This window comes from Cetorhinus maximus, chromosome 7 (genome assembly GCF_964194155.1).
Source record: "Cetorhinus maximus chromosome 7, sCetMax3.hap1.1, whole genome shotgun sequence".
Classification (NCBI taxonomy): domain Eukaryota; kingdom Metazoa; phylum Chordata; class Chondrichthyes; order Lamniformes; family Cetorhinidae; genus Cetorhinus; species Cetorhinus maximus.
The window spans coordinates 1,848,780-1,868,711 of record NC_135885.1 but is presented as its reverse complement, the minus strand read 5'-3'; the positions used below and the strand labels follow the sequence as shown (position 1 = coordinate 1,868,711).

Sequence of the window (19,932 nt, the reverse complement as noted above, 5' to 3'; positions counted from 1 at the left end):
AGGAAAGAAAGTGGAGCTGAGGCCACGACCAAATCAGCCATGAAGCAGACTCAATGGCATCCTCTATCTTTCACATTGCTTCATGGGATGTGGGAGTCACTGGCAAGACCAGCATTTGTTACCCCAACTGCCCTTGAACTGAGTGGTTTGCTCGGCCATCTCAGAGGGCAGGCAACCCCATGGCTGTGGGTCTGGACTCACACGTAGGCCAGACCGGGTAAAGATTTCCTTCCCTAAAGGACAGTAGTGAACCAGATGGATTTTTACAACAACCAATGATAATTGCATGGCATCATTCCAGATCCCGTGGTGTGATTCGAACCCATGTCCCCAGAGCATTACCCTGGGTCTCAGGATTACTAGTCCAGCAACAATACCACTACACCATCGCCTGTTTATGCCACCCATTGTGATATATTGTTTCCTCTTCACTGAGGGTCATGGACAGCGCAGCGAGTGACCAGGCAGCAATTTGGACACAAGGATACAAGAGATGAGAACATGTTTAAATCCAAAACCTTTGTATTTGGCAAGAGGGGGAAAGAGCCTCTGGTAGTAACAGAGATTTGTCTCCAAAAAAAACCGTGTATAAAAACCAGAAAGAGAGGGAACAGCAACCAGCTGAATATGTCAGTGAAGATCAGCAACCCTCAGTACAAAAGAACATCAGAACAGCACCAAAATAAAAAAATAAATTCAAGCCTGACCAGCAACCCCTGCCCTCCTCTTCTAAAAAATACAATCAGAAATTTTACAGTACACTAGAAAATGGGGCAGATTGGGCTTCTTCCCCATGGTCCAGAACAGGCTCCAAAATATTGTGGAACGCCGTGAAGTCATCAACATGTGGTCACTGAGGGTCAAGTGGTCAGGCGATGTTGCGTAATCTCTCCCCATGCCCTTCACTGGGTGCCCATCCTCCCTCCCACACCCAACCCCACAAACACCGGTCCAGGATCCACTGACCCCCAATCAGTTCTTTGCTTGATTAGTGTTCACTTCAGGAGTTGTCCCCTTTCTGTTCATTGGCACCTTTCCCCTGTGAGCACTCACTGAGCAGCTGGCGTAACCACACATACCCAGCTCACCCTCCGACACGCACACTCGAGCAATTCTCACTACCCCACAGCCTGGGTGACTCTTCCCCCCCCCCTCACTCCCCCATGATGAGGAGACACGAGGGGCAAGGGGGGAGCTGGGTGAAGAGGGGAGTGTGGACTGTTCCCCAGGGGAAAGGCTGCATGGGGGCAGCGAGACATCACAGGGCTGGGGTGTCCAGTTCAACCTGAGTTTGCCCCCAGCAACTCCTGCACACAAATATAGCCTCCCAAACACATCCCACCACCCCCACAACAAAACAATTTAATTTTAATCATCAATCCAATATAACCAGCAGTCTGAAAACTGCTAATAAGAAAAGTGACATTTGTGCTATTCACATGGACAGGTGCATGACCGTCAATAGGGATAATGACGCTTGTCTGTTCTACAACACCATGTGATCAACTAGTCACAGCACTTGTACCATTCACACGGGCATGTGTACAATGTCAATACTAATAACAGTGGCACAGCTTGTGAATATGATGGGATAGTGAGAACATTATGGGACACAGTAAGGGTTTCCCAACATTGCTCAGTTTGATCCTGTTCCTTGAATCAAGCCAGCTCATATCCAGGGTAATTTACCACCAATGACTTGATTTTGGGGTCAGGAGGCAACACCTGGGGGATGTGAGGGGGGTATCCACTCAGATCAGGAATTAGGAAAAATCCCTGTCAACCCTTCACACCCACTTCCCACGAGTGTTAATGCTGAAGAAAATAAACCAAATATAAAATAAAATTTCATCCCGATTTCATCAGGAAAAGACCCAAATACTGTACATACTGTTTAACAGCAGGATGTCGGCATTGAACATGGCACAGGTTGTAAATACATATTTACAAAATTATACATTTCAATCGCATGTGATCAGGAACAAGTCTGCCCTTTTCCTGAATTAGGTTGTGGTATCCCAGAGGATTGTGCCCAGAGCAATACGAGAATTCTCCCGCCTTTCCTGGAATCTCAGATGTCCCAGTCAGTGACACACAGCGTGATATTCCTTCATGTCACTGCATCCAAAACAAATGCATCAACTTTCTCTGCAGTTCAGCCCATCGCAAGAAGCATTCCTGCAAAAAATACAGATAATACCAGATCAGGACTAGTTCTTTCCTCCTGAGTGGGAACATTTCCTGCCTCTGCACCAGGTCATGGGTTTGAGCAACAATCCAGAGATTTGAGGACAAATGTGACACTCCCAAATGTAGCTATGAGGGAGTGCTGCACTGTCGGAGGGTCAGTACTGAGGGAGTGCTGCACTGTCGGAGGGTCAGTACTGAGGGAGTGCTGCACTGTCAGAGGGTCAGTACTGAGGGAGTGCTGCACTGTCAGAGGGTCAGTACTGAGGGAGTGCTGCACTGTCAGAGGGTCAGTACTGAGGGAGTGCTGCACTGTCAGAGGGTCAGTATTGAGGGAGCACTGCACTGTCAGAGGTTCAGTACTGAGGGAGCACTGCACTGTCAGAGGATCAGTACTGAGGGAGCACTGCACTGTCAGAGGGTCAGTACTGAGGGTGCACTGCGCTGTCGGAGGGTCAGTATTGAGGGTGCACTGTGCTGTGGGAGGGTCAGTACTGAGGGAGCACTGCGCTGTCGGAGGGTCAGTACTGAGGGAGCGCTGGACTGTCAGAGGGTCAGTACTGAGGGTGCATGGCACTGTCAGAGGGTCAGTACTGAGGGAGTGCTGCACTGTCAGAGGGTCAGTACTGAGGGAGTGCTGCACTGTCAGAGGGTCAGTACTGAGGGAGTGCTGCACTGTCAGAGGGTCAGTACTGAGGGAGTGCTGCACTGTCAGAGGGTCAGTACTGAGGGAGTGCTGCACTGTCAGAGGGTCAGTACTGAGGGAGTGCTGCACTGTCAGAGGGTCAGTACTGAGGGAGTGCTGCACTGTCAGAGGGTCAGTACTGAGGGAGTGCTGCACTATCAGAGGGTCAGTACTGAGGGAGTGCTGCACTGTCAGAGGGTCAGTACTGAGGGAGTGCTGCACTGTCAGAGGGTCAGTACTGAGGGAGTGCTGCACTGTCAGAGGGTCAGTACTGAGGGAGCACTGCACTATCAGAGGGTCAGTACTGAGGGAGCGCTGCACTGTCAGAGGGTCAGTACTGAGGGAGCGCTGCACTGTCAGAGGGTCAGTACTGAGGGAGTGCTGCACTGTCAGAGGATCAGTACTGAGGGAGTGCTGCACTGTCAGAGGGTCAGTACTGAGGGAGTGCTGCACTGTCAGAGGGTCAGTACTGAGGGAGTGCTGCACTGTCAGAGGGTCAGTACTGAGGGAGTGCTGCAGTGTCAGAGGGTCAGTACTGAGGGAGTGCTGCACTGTCAGAGGGTCAGTACTGAGGGAGCGCTGCACTGTCAGAGGGTCAGTACTGAGGGAGTGCTGCACTGTCAGAGGGTCAGTACTGAGGGAGCGCTGCACTGTCAGAGGGTCAGTACTGAGGGAGTGCTGCACTGTCAGAGGGTCAGTACTGAGGGAGTGCTACACTGTCAGAGGGTCAGTACTGAGGGAGTGCTGCATTGTCAGAGGGTCAGTACTGAGGGAGTGCTGCACTGTCAGAGGGTCAGTACTGAGGGAGTGCTACACTGTCAGAGGGTCAGTACTGAGGGAGTGCTGCAGTGTCAGAGGGTCAGTACTGAGGGAGTGCTGCAGTGTCAGAGGGTCAGTACTGAGGGAGTGCTGCACTGTCAGAGGGTCAGTACTGAGGGAGTGCTACACTGTCAGAGGGTCAGTACTGAGGGAGTGCTGCAGTGTCAGAGGGTCAGTACTGAGGGAGCGCTGCACTGTCAGAGGGTCAGTACTGAGGGAGTGCTACACTGTCAGAGGGTCAGTACTGAGGGAGTGCTGCACTGTCAGAGGGTCAGCACTGAGGGAGTGCTGCACTGTTGGTGCAGCCGTCATGCGCTGGTTCAACCGAGGTCCCATCTGCCCCCTCAGGTGAACTGAGTTAACAAAACTGACACCCAAACTGTAAAGAGGCAGCAGGAGTGAAACAAAAACAAAAATAGCTGGAAAAACTCAGCAAGCCTGACAGCGTCTGTGGAGAGGCTTCAGACTTAACATTTCCAGTCCAGTCGTGAATGTTCTTCAGACCATTTGGAAATGTGCAGTGGTGTTCCCAAGGGACATTATTGGACCCATTGCTGTTCTGATATCTATTAATTACCTGGACTTAGGCATCATTTCAGAGTTTGCTCATGACAGGAAGTTCAGAAATGTAGCCAACAATGAGGAGCACAGGAAGAAACTTCAGGCCTTGTTTTATAAGGAAGGACTGATCAGGTTGGGCCTGTACCACTGGAGTTTAGAGCATGAGAGGTGGTCCTATTGAAACACATAAGATCCTGAGGGGGCTTGACAGGATAGAAGCTGAGAGGATATTCCCTCTTGTGAGAGAATCAAGAAATAAGGGGGACAGTTTAAAAGAGGTCTCCCATTTAAGATGGAGATGAGAGGGAATTTCTTCTCTCAGAGGGTCATTGGTCTGTGGAATTCTCTTCCCCAGAGAGCAGTGGAGGCTGGGTCACTGAACATATTCAAGGCTGAGTTTTTTTTATTCATTCATGGGATGTGGGCTTCGCTGGCTGGGCCAGCATTTATTGCCCATCCCTAGTTGCCCCTTGAGAAGGTGGTGGTGAGCTGCCTTCTTGAGCCGCTGCAGTCCATGTGGTGCAGGTACACCCACAGTGCTGTTAGGGAGGGAGTTCCAGGATTTTGACCCAGCGACAGTGAAGGAACGGTGATATATTTCCAAGTCAGGATGGTGAGTGACTTGGAGGGGAACTTCCAGGTGGTGGTGTTCCCATCTATCTGCTGCCCTTGTCCTTCTAGATGGTAGTGGTCGTGGGTTTGGAAGGTGCTGTCAAAGGAGCCTTGGTGAATTCCTGCAGTGCATCTTGTAGATGGTACACACTGCTGCCACTGTGCGTCGGTGGTGGAGGGAGTGAATGTTTGTGGATGTGGTGCCAATCAAGCGGGGCTGCTTTGTCCTGGACGGTGTCAAGCTTCTTGAGTGTTGTGGGAGCTGCACTCATCCAGGCAAGTGGGGAGTATTCCATCACACTCCTGACTTGTGCCTTGTAGATGATGGACAAGCTTTGGGGAGTCAGGAGGTGAGTTACTCGTCACAGGATTCCCAGCCTCTGATCTGCTGTTGTAGCCACAGTATTTATGTGGCTGGTCCAGTTCAGTTTCTGGTCAATGGTAACCCCCAGGATGTTGATAGTGGGGGATTCAGTGATGGTAATGCCATTGAACATCAGGGAGTGATGGTTAGATTCTCTCTTGTTGAAGATGGTCATTGCCTGGCACTTGTGTGGCACGAATGTTACTTGTCACTTGTCAGCCCAAGCCTGGATATTGTTCAGGCCTTGCTGCATTTGGACATGGACTGTTGGACAGATTTTTGATCGACAAGGGAGTCGAGGGTTATGTGGGGCAGACGGAAAAGTGGAGTTAAGGCCATAATCAGACCAGCCACGATTTTATTGAATGGAAGGGCAGGCTCGAGGGGCCGAATGACCTACACTTGTTCCTATTTCTTACGATATTATCTTAGAAACTGAACTGGACTAGCCATATAAATACTGTGGCTACAAGAGCAGGTCAGTGGCTAGGAGTTCTGCAGCAATGAACTCACTTCCTGGCTCCCCAAAGCCTGTCCACCATCTACAAGGCACAAGTCAGGAGTGTGATGGAATACTCCCCACTTGCCTGGATGAGTGCAGCTCCCACAACACTCAAGAAGCTCGAAACCATCCAGGACAAAGCATCAGTACCCCACCAACAAGGATTTTGACTGTTGCTCGGTTAAAACGCTGGAACTCCCTTCCTAACAGACTCGGGCTGCAGGGGTTTAAGAAGGCAGCTCACCACCACCTTCTCAAGCAACGCCCACATCCAAGGAATGAATAAATAAAAACAAGCTGGAATTGTTCTCTTTCTAGTAGAGAAGATTCGGAGTGGACTTGATAGAAGTTTTCAAATTAAGAGTTTTGACAGAATAAACACAAAGAAACTGTTTCCGGTGACCGGGGGATCAGTAACCAGAGGGACACAGATTGATGGCAATCGGCAAAAACAACCTGGACAGAGGTGAGGAAGTGAAATTTTTTTTGACACAGCGAGTTATTGTGATCTGGAAGGCGCTGCCTGAAAGGGCGGTGGGAGCAGATTCAAAAATAACTTTCAAAAGGGAAATTCAATCAAGGAAATACTTAAAGGAGGCAGAATTTGCCGGGGGGAGGGCGTGCTGGGGGGAGGGCGTGCCGGGGGGAGGGCGTGCCGGGGGGAGGGCGTGCCGGGGGGAGGGCGTGCCAGGAGAGGGCGTGCCGGGGGGAGGGCGTGCCGGGGGGAGGGCGTGCCAGGGGAGGGCGTGCCGGGGGGAGGGCGTGCCGGGGGGAGGGCGTGCCGGGGGGAGGGCGTGCCGGGGGGAGGGCGTGCCGGGGGGAGGGCGTGCCAGGAGAGGGCGTGCCGGGGGGAGGGCGTGCCAGGGGAGGGCGTGCCGGGGGGAGGGCGTGCCGGGGGGAGGGCGTGCCGGGGGGAGGGCGTGCCGGGGGGAGGGCGTGCCGGGGGGAGGGCGTGCCGGGGGGAGGGCGTGCCAGGGGAGGGCGTGCCGGGGGGAGGGCGTGCCGGCGGGAGGGCGTGCCGGGGGGAGGGCGTGCCAGGGGAGGGCGTGCCGGGGGGAGGGCGTGCCGGCGGGAGGGCGTGCCGGGGGGAGGGCGTGCCAGGAGAGGGCGTGCCGGGGGGAGGGCGTGCCAGGAGAGGGCGTGCCGGGGGGAGGGCGTGCCGGGGGACAGCCTGCCGGGGGGACGGCGTGCCGGGGGGAGGGCGTGCCGGGGGGAGGGCGTGCCGGGGGGAGGGCGTGCCGGGCTTCGGGGGGAGAGCAGGACTAACTGGATAGCGCTTTAAAAGAACTGCCACAGCCAAGATGGAGCGAATGGCCTCCTGTGTTGTACTTTTCTTTAATAAAGTGTCTCACAAAAGTGACGGAAATTCTGCATTGTGTACTGTGTTTATCTGGAGTCACAATCAGTGTAATAGACCCCGTCAGTCAAACACTAACATCTTACCCCCTCATAGAGGTGTTTCCTTCTTGTAGTTAAAGCCACTGGTTGGTCCCTCGAATTGTAGTTTGATGGCTTGTTTCAGGTTCAGTTCAGGATCCAGGGTAGTGATCGCAATCAGTGGTTCCATCATCACTTTCTCCACTGCACTGGTACCGTCCAGCTTTTGGGGAGAGGCCTTGGGACTCCTGTGGCCTCTGCACTGGGACTTGCTCAGGATTCCATTCCGTTTCTCCGCAAACTCAGCGAATGCAGTCTGCTTGTCATGACACCAACTAAAGGGCGATGCCTCCCACTCGACAGGGGGCTTGTTGTTGCTAAGCGATGTGATAAGCGGTGGTGCAATTTCCAAGCTCCTCTTGGTGATTTCAGCTTTCGGAATCTGTTCTGAAACTCTGTTCAGTCCAATCTTCACTGACCCTCCCTTCTTGCCTTTAGGGCTAGTCTCTGACAGCTCAACATCTAGCACTGGGCTAGATAAGGGGGTGGTCCTCCCCTGTCTACCGGGGCTCTTTGCAGCCTCTGATATGGCACTGGTCTGCGAGCTGGCTTTGGGTTTGACCAGGGTGGAGGAAGGTGAGGTGAGGATCGAGTGTCGGCTACGACTGCGAGGCAGAGAGTGTTGCTGGATCTGCTGGGTGAAGGTCAGGCTGTCGATAGGCACTGTCTGATCAGTGGCCAGTGAATGGTAGGTGGACGAGGTGACAATGGATGAGTTTTTGGAACTTTTCAAGGAGTTGTTGGACATCAGAGACTTGCGATGATCCACAGTGGAGTCCGGGGACCCAGAGGGAGAGCTGGTTGGCCCTGTTTGTTTCTTGTCACTGGTGGTGAGGTTGGCAAAATGCATCTCTCCACCTGGGATGCTGGGACTTCCAGAGCTGTTGGATGTACCAGAGGACAGAGTCTTCATGGTGGACATGTGTTGTTCCCCTTTCTGTCCAGGTGCTGGTGCCACATAACCATTGAACACAGGTGCACCAAATTTCTCCAATAGCTTCATGATCCTTGTCTGCCCACGTTTGGCTGCCACTCTCATTGGTGTGCGGCCATACTGATCAGCATGGTTAGGATCTGCTCCCTTCTCCACAAGTATTCTCACCACCTCAGTGTGACCCTCTTGGGAGGCTATGCAGAGTCCAGTAGCTCCCTGGTTACAAGCATGATCAACAGGAGCCCCGCTTTCGATCAGAAACTGCACCACAGGCGAATGGCCCTGCCAGGCTGCTGAGTGCAGGGCTGAGCGACGGTCATTGTCCAAGGCATTGACCTCTGCCCCGTACTTGACCAGTAACTTTACCAGCTCCAGGTTACCATGCCAGCTACACACGTGTAGAACTGTCCGTCCATCCAAGTCTCGCGACTCTAGATTAGCAGCTCCTTCGTCCAGCAGCAACTGCATCATGTTCATTTGGCTGTCCAAGGCCAGCAGATAGAGCAAGGGCCGTCCATCTGCGTCCTTTATGTCTACACCTGCCCCTTTGCTCAATAGCAGCTTCACCACCTCCTTGTGACCTTCCAGAGCTGCAGAACACAGGGCTGTCCGTCCATCATAGCCCCGGGAGTCCAGGGGAGACTTGTATTCCAGCAGGGTCTGTACACACTGGCAATGGCCTTCCTGAGCTGCCAGGATAACTGGGATCCTTCCATCATTGTCCACCTCTGTCACCCTGGCACCTTGCTCGATCAGTGCCAGGCAGACGGAGCAGTGACCCTCGAAGCTGGCCATGTGGAGGGGGGTCCAGCCCATGTCATCTCGGTGATTCTCATCCAGACCTCTGTCCAGGAGGGTCTGCACCACCTCGGTGTTGCCGTGAGCAGCAGCGATGCTGAGCACTGTCCGGCCTTCACTGTCGATGGTGTCCACAGCCGCGCCCCAGAACAGCAGGGAGTTGACGACAGCCGCATGGCCCATGGAGGCTGCAGCCAGCAGCGGCGTACGTCCAGTGGCATCAGCCTCGTCCACGTCCGCACCTCCCTCCAGCAGCAGGTCCACCACATCCGCGTGACCTTCGTAGGCGGCCACCAGGAGTGGGGTCAGACCATCACGGTCCCGGTGGCCGACCTCTGCACCCTGTTCGATCAGCAGGCTGACCACATTAGCATAGCCCCGGCTGGCAGGGACACAGAGCGCCGCCACAGAGAGGGCCGAACGCCCGTCCACATCCCGGTGATTGATGTCAGCCCCATGGTCCAGCAGAATCTCCACCATCTCCCGGTGGCCCATGTAGGCGGCAGCGATCAGCGCAGTCCGGCCATCTGTGTCCACCTTGTTAACATTGGCCCCGTGCCGGAGCAGGGTAAGTGCAATGTCCTCGTGCCCACCCCAGGCTGCGGCCCTTAGTGCTGTCCGGTGGTCAGTGTCTGTGCTGTCCACCTCAGCCCCTCCAGATTCCAGCAGCATAGTCACTGCCTCAGAATGCCCGCCCCAGGCCGCTGAGCGCAGTGAGGTCCAGCCTTCCTGGTCAGCATGATTGATGTTGGCACCGTGCGAGATCAGGCAATGAAGGACTTTGGTGTGGCCCATCCGAGCAGCCAGGGTTAAGGGAGTCTGACCTTGATAGTCTTCAGTCTCCAGGTCAGCCTCCCTGGACAGCAGCAAGTTGACCACCTCCAGGTTGCCGCTGTAAGCTGCATTGGCCAGTAGTGTGCGTCCACTTGAATCCCGCTGGTGGACGCTCGCCCCGTTCTCCAGCAGCATCCGGATGGAGTCCTCCCTCTCCAAAGCTCGGTGAATGACCCCCGAGGAATCGCCACCCTCCTGCTCAGTGGTGTAGGCTCCAGCCTTGACCAGCAGCTGAAGGACCTCCTGTTCCACCGGTAAGATGGAGGTGAGGGAGTCCCGGGTGACTGGTGCCCCGCTCCATACCATCCACAGTGCCAGCTGACAAGGTTCGGCCTGGAGCTGAGAGTGGACAAGGTGCCGGGCGTATTCTTGCACCTGGGCAGGGGTCAGCTCCCTGGCATGGCAGGTTAGACTCATTGCCAGCATGGCGTGCCCCTGTGCCGCACTGCACAGGTATTTCTGAGTGCAGTACTTGACGTCCAATAGCCATTCGGCAAAGCTGTGGTGGAAGAGGATCTTGCTGCCCCATTCCCCGTCCAGTAGCAGTTTGGACAACATCTCCATCTTCTGCTGGAATTCCCCACCTGTCAAGCTTGTGCCCTTGGTCCAGGTGGCTTCAAATAGCTCCCGCAAGGTGAGAGGTCGTTGGGCAGCCAGCATCACATTGAGAATTGGTTGGATTTTGGTGAATTGTTTGCGGGTGAAGAGTCGCTGGCACAGCCACAGGTAGAGGCCATTGAGGGTTCCCGGAATATCGCGAATCTCACGCAGCATGATGAAACTATCCAGCACCCCATCCAATACCCTCTCCAAATACAGGAAACAACCATTACTCTTGATGTGAAGCTGGTTTAACATCTCTGCTGTCTCCCGTGTCAGGTGGTGCCTCAGAGCTTCCTCCTGGTCCAGGCGGCACAGGATATACTGCTGCACATCTTTCACAATGTGCGATTTACGGAGATCATCCAGGCAAATCTTTCGGAAACCTGCCAGAAATAAAACCATGCGGAATTAGCTATCCACTACTGGCTCCCAAAGAGAAGTCACATTAAACATAAGTAGAACATAGTTTAGACCACACTCGAGTCGCAATAGCTTTGAGAAAAAGAGGCCACTGTGTCTGCTAGGTCTTTGAAAGAGTTAATCCGATTTGTCCCACTCCCCTGCTCTTTACCCCATAGCCCTGCAAATTTCTCCCTTTCGTATATTTATCCAATTCCCTTTTAAAAGTTCCTATTGAATCTGCTTCCACTGCCCTTCAGATCACAGCAGCTCACTGTATATAAAAAAATTCCCCTCATCTCCCTCTCTGGCTTTTCCCGATTCTCTTCAATCTGTGTCCCTCTGGTTACTGATCCTCCCGCCACTGGAAACACTTTCTCCTTATTGACTCTAATAAAACATTTAGTCATTTTGAACACCTCGATTAAATTTCCCCTTAACCATTCTTACCTGTAAACATTCTGCTGACCACTTGGTTTTGTTTCCGAGCTGAACAAAGCAGCAATAACCAGGATGGGAAGAGCTCGTGGTGATTGGACAGAAGTTCGGCAATGGTCCCGCTCTTTGCAGAAGGTTTCCAGTCGGCATCTTTGAAGATTTCACCTTCGTCAGTGGAATCCACAAGCAGCAGAAGATTCTGTGATGGTGGCTGAATGTCCAGGAGAGGCAGGAGGACAGCCCTGCATCAAACAAAGGCAAATGTAAGTTAGTCCAAGTCAATGGTTTCTCTTTTTATGTCAGCATGTCAGAAATGGTTTTCTTGTTGAGAGACGCAGAATGGCTCCTCCCCCTTGTCCAGCTCTCAACAATATATAAACATCTCGCACACACAGGCAAGGAAACCCTACACAAAGAGCAAAGGAACAGAATCACAGAATCACACAGTGCAAAAGAGGCCCTTCAGCCCATCGAGTCTGCACCCACACATGAGAAACACCTGACCTGCCTACCTAATCCCATTTACCAGCACTTGGCCCATTGCCTTGAATGTTATGACGTGCCAAGTGCTCATCCAGGTACTTTTTAAAGGATGTGAGGCAACCCGCCTCCACCACCCTCCCAGGCAGCGCATTCCAGACCGTCACCACCCTCTGGGTAAAAAAGCTTTTCCTCACATCCCCCCTAAACCTCCTGCCCCTCACCTTGAACTTATGTCCCCTTGTGACTGACCCTTCAACTAAGGGGAACAGCTGCTCTCTATCCACCCTGTCCATGCCCCTCATAATCTTGTACACCTCCATCAGGTCTCCCCTCAGTCTTCTCTGCTCCAACGAAAACAACCCAAGTCTATCCAACCTCTCTTCATAACTTAAATGTTTCATCCCAGGCAACATCCTGGTGAATCTCCTCTGCACTCCCTCCAGTGCAATCATATCCTTCCTATAATGTGGCGACCAGAACTGCACAGAGTACTCCAGCTGTGGCCTCACCAAGGCTCTATACAACTCCAACATGACCTCCCTACTTTTGTAATCTATGCCTCAATTAATAAAGCCAAGTGTCCCATATGCCTTTTTCACCACCCCACTAACATGCCCCTCCGCCTTCAGAGATCTATGGACACACACGCCAAGGTCCCTTTGTTCCTCAGAACTTCCTAGTGTCATGCCATTCACTGAATACTTCCTTGTCAAATTACTCCTTCCAAAGTGTATCACCTCACACTTTTCAGGGTTAAATTCCATCTACGATTTATCTGCCCATTTGACCATCCCATCTATATCTCCCTGTAGCCCAAGACACTCAACCTCACTGTTAACCACCCGGCCAATCTTTGTGTCATCTGCAAACTTACTAATCCTACCTCCCACATAGTCATCTATGTCGTTTATATAAATGACAAATAATAGGGGACCCAGCACAGATCCCTGTGGTACGCCACTGGACACTGGCTTCCAGTCACTAAAGCAGCCTTCTGTCATCACAGAGATAAAAACAAAAAACTACTTCGGATGCTGGAAATCCAAAACACAACAGAATTACCTGGAAAAACCCAGCAGGTCTAGCAGCATCGGCGGAGAAGAAAAGAGTTGACATTTCGAGTCCTCATGACCCTTCAGCAGAACTGAGTAAAGTTAGGAGTGGAGCTTATATTTCACCCCTCTCCTAACTTTATTCAGTTCTGCTGAAGGGTCATGAGGACTCGAAACGTCAACTCTTTTCTTCTCCGCCGATGCTGCCAGACCTGCTGAGTTTTTCCAGGTAATTCTGTTTTTCTTTTGTCATCACCCTCTGCCTCCTACAACTAAGCCAATTTTGAATCCACCTTATCAAATTTACCCTGTATCCCATGTGCCTTTGCCTTCTTTAGAAGAAATCAGGAGGGTGACTAAAGACTTGACTAAACCAGTGGACTTTAGACAGGTAAATCAGTGTGTGGGTTGAACGCATGAAGACCAGTGCTGCAGGGAGTAGAGTGAGAGAAATGGGGGTTACACTGGGACAGCGAGGAGGAGGGTTGTAGGGGCTGGAGGAGGTTACAGAATATGGAGTGTTGTAGGGGATGGAGGAGGTTACAGAGATAGGGAAGGGTTGTAGGGGCTGGAGGAGGTTACAGAGATAGGGAGGGTTGTAGGGGATGGAGGAGGTTACAGAGATAGGGAGGGTTGTAGGGGATGGAGGAGGTTACAGAGATAGGGAGGGTTGTAGGGGATGGAGGAGGTTACAGAGATAGGGAGGGTTGTAGGGGCTGGAGGAGGTTACAGAGATAGGGAGGGTTGTAGGGGCTGGAGGAGATTACAGAGATAGGGAGAGTTGTCGGGGCTGGAGAAGGTTACAGAAATAGGGAGGGTTGTAGGGGGTTGGAGGAGGTTACAGAGATAGGGAGGGTTGTAGGGGCTGGAGGAAGTTACAGAGATAGGGAGGGTTCTATGGGCTGGAGGAGGTTACAGAGATAGCGAGGATGTAGGGTCTGGAGGAGGTTACAGAGATAGGGAGGGCTGTAGAGGCTGGAGGAGGTTACAGAGATAGGGAGGGGTGTAGGGGCTGGAGGAGGTTACAGGGATAGGGAGGGTTATAGGGGCTGGAGGAGGTTACAGGGATAGGGAGGGGTGTAGGGGCTGGAGGAAGTTACAGGGATCCGGAGGGTTATAGGGGCTGGAGGAGGTTACAGGGATAGGGAGGGTTATAGGGGCTGGAGGAGGTTACAGAGATAGGGAGGGTTATAGAGTCTGGAGGAGGTTACAGAGATAGGGAGGGTTATAGGGGCTGGAGGAGGTTACAGGGATAGGGAGGTTTATAGGGGCTGGAGGAGGTTATAGAGATAGGGAGGGTTGTAGGGGCTGGAGGAAGTTACAGAGATAGGGAGGGGTGTAGGGGCTGGAGGAGGTTACAGAGATAGGGAGGGTTATAGGGGCTGGAGGAGGTTACAGAGATAGGGAGGGTGTAGGGGCTGGAGGAGGTTACAGTGATAGGGAGGGGTGTAGGGTCTGGAGGAGGTTACAGAGATAGGGAGGGGTGTAGGGTCTGGAGGAGGTTACAGGGATAGGGAGGGATGTAGGGACTGGAGGAGGTTACAGATAGGGAGGGGTGTAGGGTCTGGAGGAGGTTACAGAGATAGGGAGGGGTGTAGGGTCTGGGGGAGGTTACAGAGATAGGGAGGGGTGTAGGGGCTGGAGGAGGTTACAGGGATAGGGAGGGGTGTAGGGTCTGGAGGTGGTTACAGAGATAGGGAGGGGTGTAGGGTCTGGAGGAGGTTACAGGGATAGGGAGGGGTGTAGGGGCTGGAGGAGGTTACAGAGATAGGGAGTGGCGTAGGGGCTGGAGGAGGTTACAGAGATAGGGAGGGTTGTCGGGGCTGGAGGAGGTTATAGAGATAGGGAGGGGTGTAGGGGCTGGAGGAGGTTACAGAGATAGGGAGGGGTGTAGGGGCTGGAGGAGGTTACAGAGATAGGGAGGGGTGTAGGGGCTGGTGGAGGTTACAGAGATAGGGAGGGTGTAGGGGCTGGAGGAGGTTACAGAGATAGGGAGGGGTGTAGGGTCTGGAGGAGGTTACAGAGATAGGGAGGGTTGTAGGGGTGGAGGAGGTTACAGAGATAGGGAGGGGTGTAGGGTCTGGAGGAAGTTACAGAGATAGGGAGGGGTGTAGGGTCTGGAGGAGGTTACAGAGATAGGGAGGGGTGTAGGGTCTGGAGGAGGTTACAGGGATAGGGAGGGGTGTAGGGTCTGGAGGAGGTTACAGAGATAGGGAGGCGTGTGGGGTCTGGAGGAGGTTACAGAGATAGGGAGGGGTGTAGGGTCTGGAGGAGGTTACAGGGATAGGGAGGGGTGTAGGGGCTGGAGGAGGTTACAGAGATAGGGAGGGGTGTAGGGTCTGGAGGAGGTTACAGAGATAGGGAGGGGTGTGGGGTCTGGAGGAGGTTACAGGGATAGGGAGGGGGCGAGACCCTGGGAGGGATTCCAAAGCAGAATTTTGAAATGGAGGAGTTGCTGAACTGGGAGCCAGTGACACAGGTGGTGATGGGTGAATGGGACTTGATGCCAGTCTGGGAATGGCCAGTAGGTTTTGGATGAGTTTCTGGAGGGTATGATGTGGGAGGTCAGCCTGGAAGGTTTGGGAATACAGGAAACTGGAGATAACAAATGTATGGATAAGAGATTCAGCAAAGAGGAGCAGAGGCAGAGACAGAGGCGGTGATAAGTACATGCAGTCCTAGTAACAGAGAGAAGACACAGGAGGCAGTTACATGATTCATTGGTATATGAAGGGTGAGTGTGCAACAGCTACACTGCTCCAATACACATTCAGATCACCGAGGGATCCAGGCACTGAGGCTCACTGCAATCACAGGCTCATGTCCAATTCCACTCTCACTTCCAGATACAACTGAGTGACAGGCAGCACAAGGGGTTGTGCGCGAGGTGTCTGTATGTGGAGAGAGGATTGATGTAAACCTTTACCACTGTGTGCAACTGGCCGACACTAGGTGGACAGTGGCTGGGGAAAGGAACGAGTCACTGGTTAGACTTGTTCAAACAAGTAAATCCCCTGAGCACAAAGCAAGTATCAGAATTATCTAACACTGGAATGTCCCCAACAGTCAGACTTCACATTCCTCACATTCCTACCCTGTGTTCAACTTATACAGGATCATGCTCTGCAGAGGCTACTCCACCTCTCACAGGACAGGTACAGCACGGGGTTAGATACAGAGTAAAGCTCCCTCTACACTGTCCCCATCAAACACTCCCAGGGCAGGTACAGCACGGGGTTAGATACAGAATAAAACTTCCTCTACACTGTCCCCATCAAACACTCCCAGGACAGGCACAGGCTGGGGTTAGATACAGAGTAAAGCTCCCGCTACTCTGTCCTCATCAAACCTTCTATATAATCTGGAATTTCACCTTACTGATGTCCGTGGGAGATTGCTGTGCACAGGTTTGACTGAGCTATTTTATACATTATGACAGTGTGGATACTTTAAAAGTAATTGCTTTACCCTACTGGAGTTGCTGCCAGGTGAGGTTTGGGGTCTAAATGAAGCTCTATCCCTTGATATAGGAGCTGGAGACCCACAGGAGAGGAAGAAAGTGGAGCGTGCAAGAGGGCACTCTGCACTCTGTGTTCCAGCACTGCTCCCAGGAGTAACACCATTGAGTGTGTAACAATCTCACACACTCACCACCACATACCTTCTCTGAGATAGAGACTGGTTTTTCTAGCCTGATTAACACACCTTGACAAACTGTGACTCAGCACTCATTCTGAACACATCCCAACTCATACACCCAGTTTTAAACCCGGACAGCAGGTGTTGGGATTCGTTTAAACTGTGAAAACATCGCTTCTGTTCGGTCAGTGTCCAATACCTGAATGTTCCATTAAATCTGACCTTCCCCTAACTCAGTAAGAATCTGACAGAAACCAAAGGGGACAGGAATGATCAAAACCGAGAACAAGGTCAGCAGGAGAGCAGAGCGCTGAGAATGAGCAAAGACAGAGCCCTTCCCACCAAGGGTGAACACACCCCCTTCCCCCAGTCTGAATAGAGACCACCACCCCTCCCCTAGACTGAGTGGGGACCCCCCCCAGACTGAGCGGGGATGCCCCTTTCCCCAAGACTGAGGGGGATGCCCCTTTCCCCAAGACTGAGGGGGATGAGTCCATAGAAGGATTTGAAAAGGAGGATGAGAATCCTGAAATCGAGGCGTTGCTGGACTGGGAGCCAACATAGGTCTGTGAGCACAGGGGTGGGGGGGGTGAAAGGGAAATGGGAGCTGGTGTGAGTTAGGACATGGGCAGCAGAATTTTGGATGAGTAGAAAATTAGGGAGGGCGGGAGATAGGGATCCAGCCTCAAAAGTGCTGAAATCTGGAGGTAACAAAGGCATGAATGAGAGTTTCAGCAGCAGCACATGCGGCAGGTGAAGTCGGGCGATGTTACAGTGTTAGAAGTCGGGCGATGTTACAGTGTTAGAAGTCGGGCGATGTTACAGTGTTAGAAGTCGGGCGGTGTTACAGTGTTAGAAGGCGGGCGATGTTACAGTGTTAGAAGTCGGGCGATGTTACAGCGTTAGAAGTCGGGCGGTGTTACAACGTTAGAAGTCGGGCGGTGTTACAACGTTAGAAGTCGGGCCGTGTTACAACGTTAGAAGTCGGGCCATGTTACAACGTTAGAAGTCGGGCCATGTTACAACGTTAGAAGTCGGGCGATGTTACGGTGTTAGAAGTCGGGCGATGTTACGGTGTTAGAAGTCGGGCGATGTTACAATGTTAGAAGTCGGGCGATGTTACAATGTTAGAAGTCGGGCGATGTTACAGTGTTAGAAGTCGGGCGATGTTACAGTGTTAGAAGTCGGGCGATGTTACAGTGTTAGAAGTCGGGCGATGTTACAGTGTTAGAAGTCGGGCGATGTTACAATGTTAGAAGTCGGGCGACGTTACAATGTTAGAAGTCGGGCGACGTTACGGTGTTAGAAGTCGGGCGACGTTACGGTGTTAGATGTCGGGCGACGTTACGGTGTTAGATGTCGGGCGACGTTACGGTGTTAGAAGTCGGGCGATGTTACGGTGTTCGAAGTCGGGCGATGTTACAATGTTAGAAGTCGGGCGATGTTACAATGTTAGAAGTCGGGCGATGTTACAATGTTAGAAGTCGGGCGATGTTACAATGTTAGAAGTCGGGCGATGTTACGGTGTTAGAAGTCGGGCGATGTTACAGTGTTAGAAGTCGGGCGATGTTACTGTGTTCGAAGTCGGGCGATGTTACACTGTTAGAAGTCGGGCGATGTTACAGTGTTAGAAGTCGGGCGATGTTACAGTGTTCGAAGTCGGGCGATGTTACAGTGTTAGAAGTCGGGCGGTGTTACAGTGTTAGAAGTCGGGCGATGTTACAGTGTTAGAAGTCGGGCGATGTTACAGTGTTAGAAGTCGGGCGATGTTACTGTGTTCGAAGTCGGGCGATGTTACAGTGTTAGAAGTCGGGCGATGTTACACTGTTAGAAGTCGGGCGATGTTACAGTGTTCGAAGTCGGGCGATGTTACAGTGTTCGAAGTCGGGCCGTGTTACAGTGTTCGAAGTCGGGCGATGTTACACTGTTAGAAGTCGGGCGATGTTACAGTGTTCGAAGTCGGGCGATGTTACAGTGTTAGAAGTCGGGCGATGTTACAGTGTTCGAAGTCGGGCGATGTTACAGTGTTCGAAGTCGGGCGATGTTACAGTGTTAGAAGTCGGGCGATGTTACAACGTTAGAAGTCGGGCGATGTTACAACGTTAGAAGTCGGGCGATGTTACAACGTTAGAAGTCGGGCGATGTTACAACGTTAGAAGTCGGGCCATGTTACAACGTTAGAAGTCGGGCCATGTTACAACGTTAGAAGTCGGGCCATGTTACAACGTTAGAAGTCGGGCGATGTTACGACGTTAGAAGTCGGGCGATGTTACGGTGTTAGAGTCGGGCGATGTTACGGTGTTAGAAGTCGGGCGATGTTACGGTGTTAGAAGTCGGGCGATGTTACGGTGTTAGAAGTCGGGCGATGTTACGGTGTTAGAAGTCGGGCGATGTTACAATGTTAGAAGTCGGGCGATGTTACAATGTTAGAAGTCGGGCGATGTTACAATGTTAGAAGTCGGGCGATGTTACAATGTTAGAAGTCGGGCGATGTTACAATGTTAGAAGTCGGGCGATGTTACAGTGTTAGAAGTCGGGCGATGTTACAATGTTAGAAGTCGGGCGATGTTACAATGTTAGAAGTCGGGCGATGTTACAGTGTTAGAAGTCGGGCGATGTTACAGTGTTAGAAGTCGGGCGATGTTACAGTGTTAGAAGTCGGGCGATGTTACAATGTTAGAAGTCGGGCGATGTTACAATGTTAGAAGTCGGGCGATGTTACGGTGTTAGAAGTCGGGCGATGTTACGGTGTTAGAAGTCGGGCGATGTTACGGTGTTAGAAGTCGGGCGATGTTACGGTGTTCGAAGTCGGGCGATGTTACAATGTTAGAAGTCGGGCGATGTTACAATGTTAGAAGTCGGGCGATGTTACAATGTTAGAAGTCGGGCGATGTTACAGTGTTAGAAGTCGGGCGATGTTACAGTGTTAGAAGTCGGGCGATGTTACTGTGTTCGAAGTCGGGCGATGTTACACTGTTAGAAGTCGGGCGATGTTACACTGTTAGAAGTCGGGCGATGTTACAGTGTTCGAAGTCGGGCGATGTTACAGTGTTAGAAGTCGGGCGGTGTTACAGTGTTAGAAGTCGGGCGATGTTACAATGTTAGAAGTCGGGCGATGTTACAGTGTTCGAAGTCGGGCGATGTTACAGTGTTAGAAGTCGGGCGATGTTACAGTGTTAGAAGTCGGGCGATGTTACAGTGTTAGAAGTCGGGCGATGTTACTGTGTTCGAAGTCGGGTGATGTTACACTGTTAGAAGTCGGGCGATGTTACACTGTTAGAAGTCGGGCGATGTTACTGTGTTCGAAGTCGGGCGATGTTACACTGTTAGAAGTCGGGCGATGTTACACTGTTAGAAGTCGGGCGATGTTACAGTGTTCGAAGTCGGGCGATGTTACAGTGTTCGAAGTCGGGCGGTGTTACAGTGTTAGAAGTCGGGCGATGTTACAATGTTAGAAGTCGGGCGATGTTACAGTGTTCGAAGTCGGGCGATGTTACAGTGTTCGAAGTCGGGCGATGTTACAGTGTTAGAAGTCGGGCGATGTTACAGTGTTAGAAGTCGGGCGATGTTACTGTGTTCGAAGTC

General features: G+C 52.2%; 1 protein-coding gene across 2 annotated transcripts in view; it reads right to left on the bottom strand.

The window, feature by feature from the left end:
* Nucleotides 1–504: 504 nt before the first annotated feature.
* The window catches only part of LOC144682522 (uncharacterized), a 43,283-nt gene continuing 23,855 nt past the window's right edge, over nucleotides 505–19,932 (bottom strand). For both annotated transcript variants that reach the window (XM_078544914.1, XM_078544912.1), the window contains exons 3-5: nucleotides 11,186–11,415; nucleotides 7,174–10,719; nucleotides 505–2,178 (exon numbers count right to left, since the gene is read on the bottom strand). In XM_078544914.1, the coding sequence (XP_078401040.1) occupies nucleotides 7,178–10,719; nucleotides 11,186–11,415 (3,772 nt within the window). In that variant the 3' untranslated portion in view covers nucleotides 505–2,178; nucleotides 7,174–7,177. The remainder of the gene's footprint in view (nucleotides 2,179–7,173; nucleotides 10,720–11,185; nucleotides 11,416–19,932) is intronic.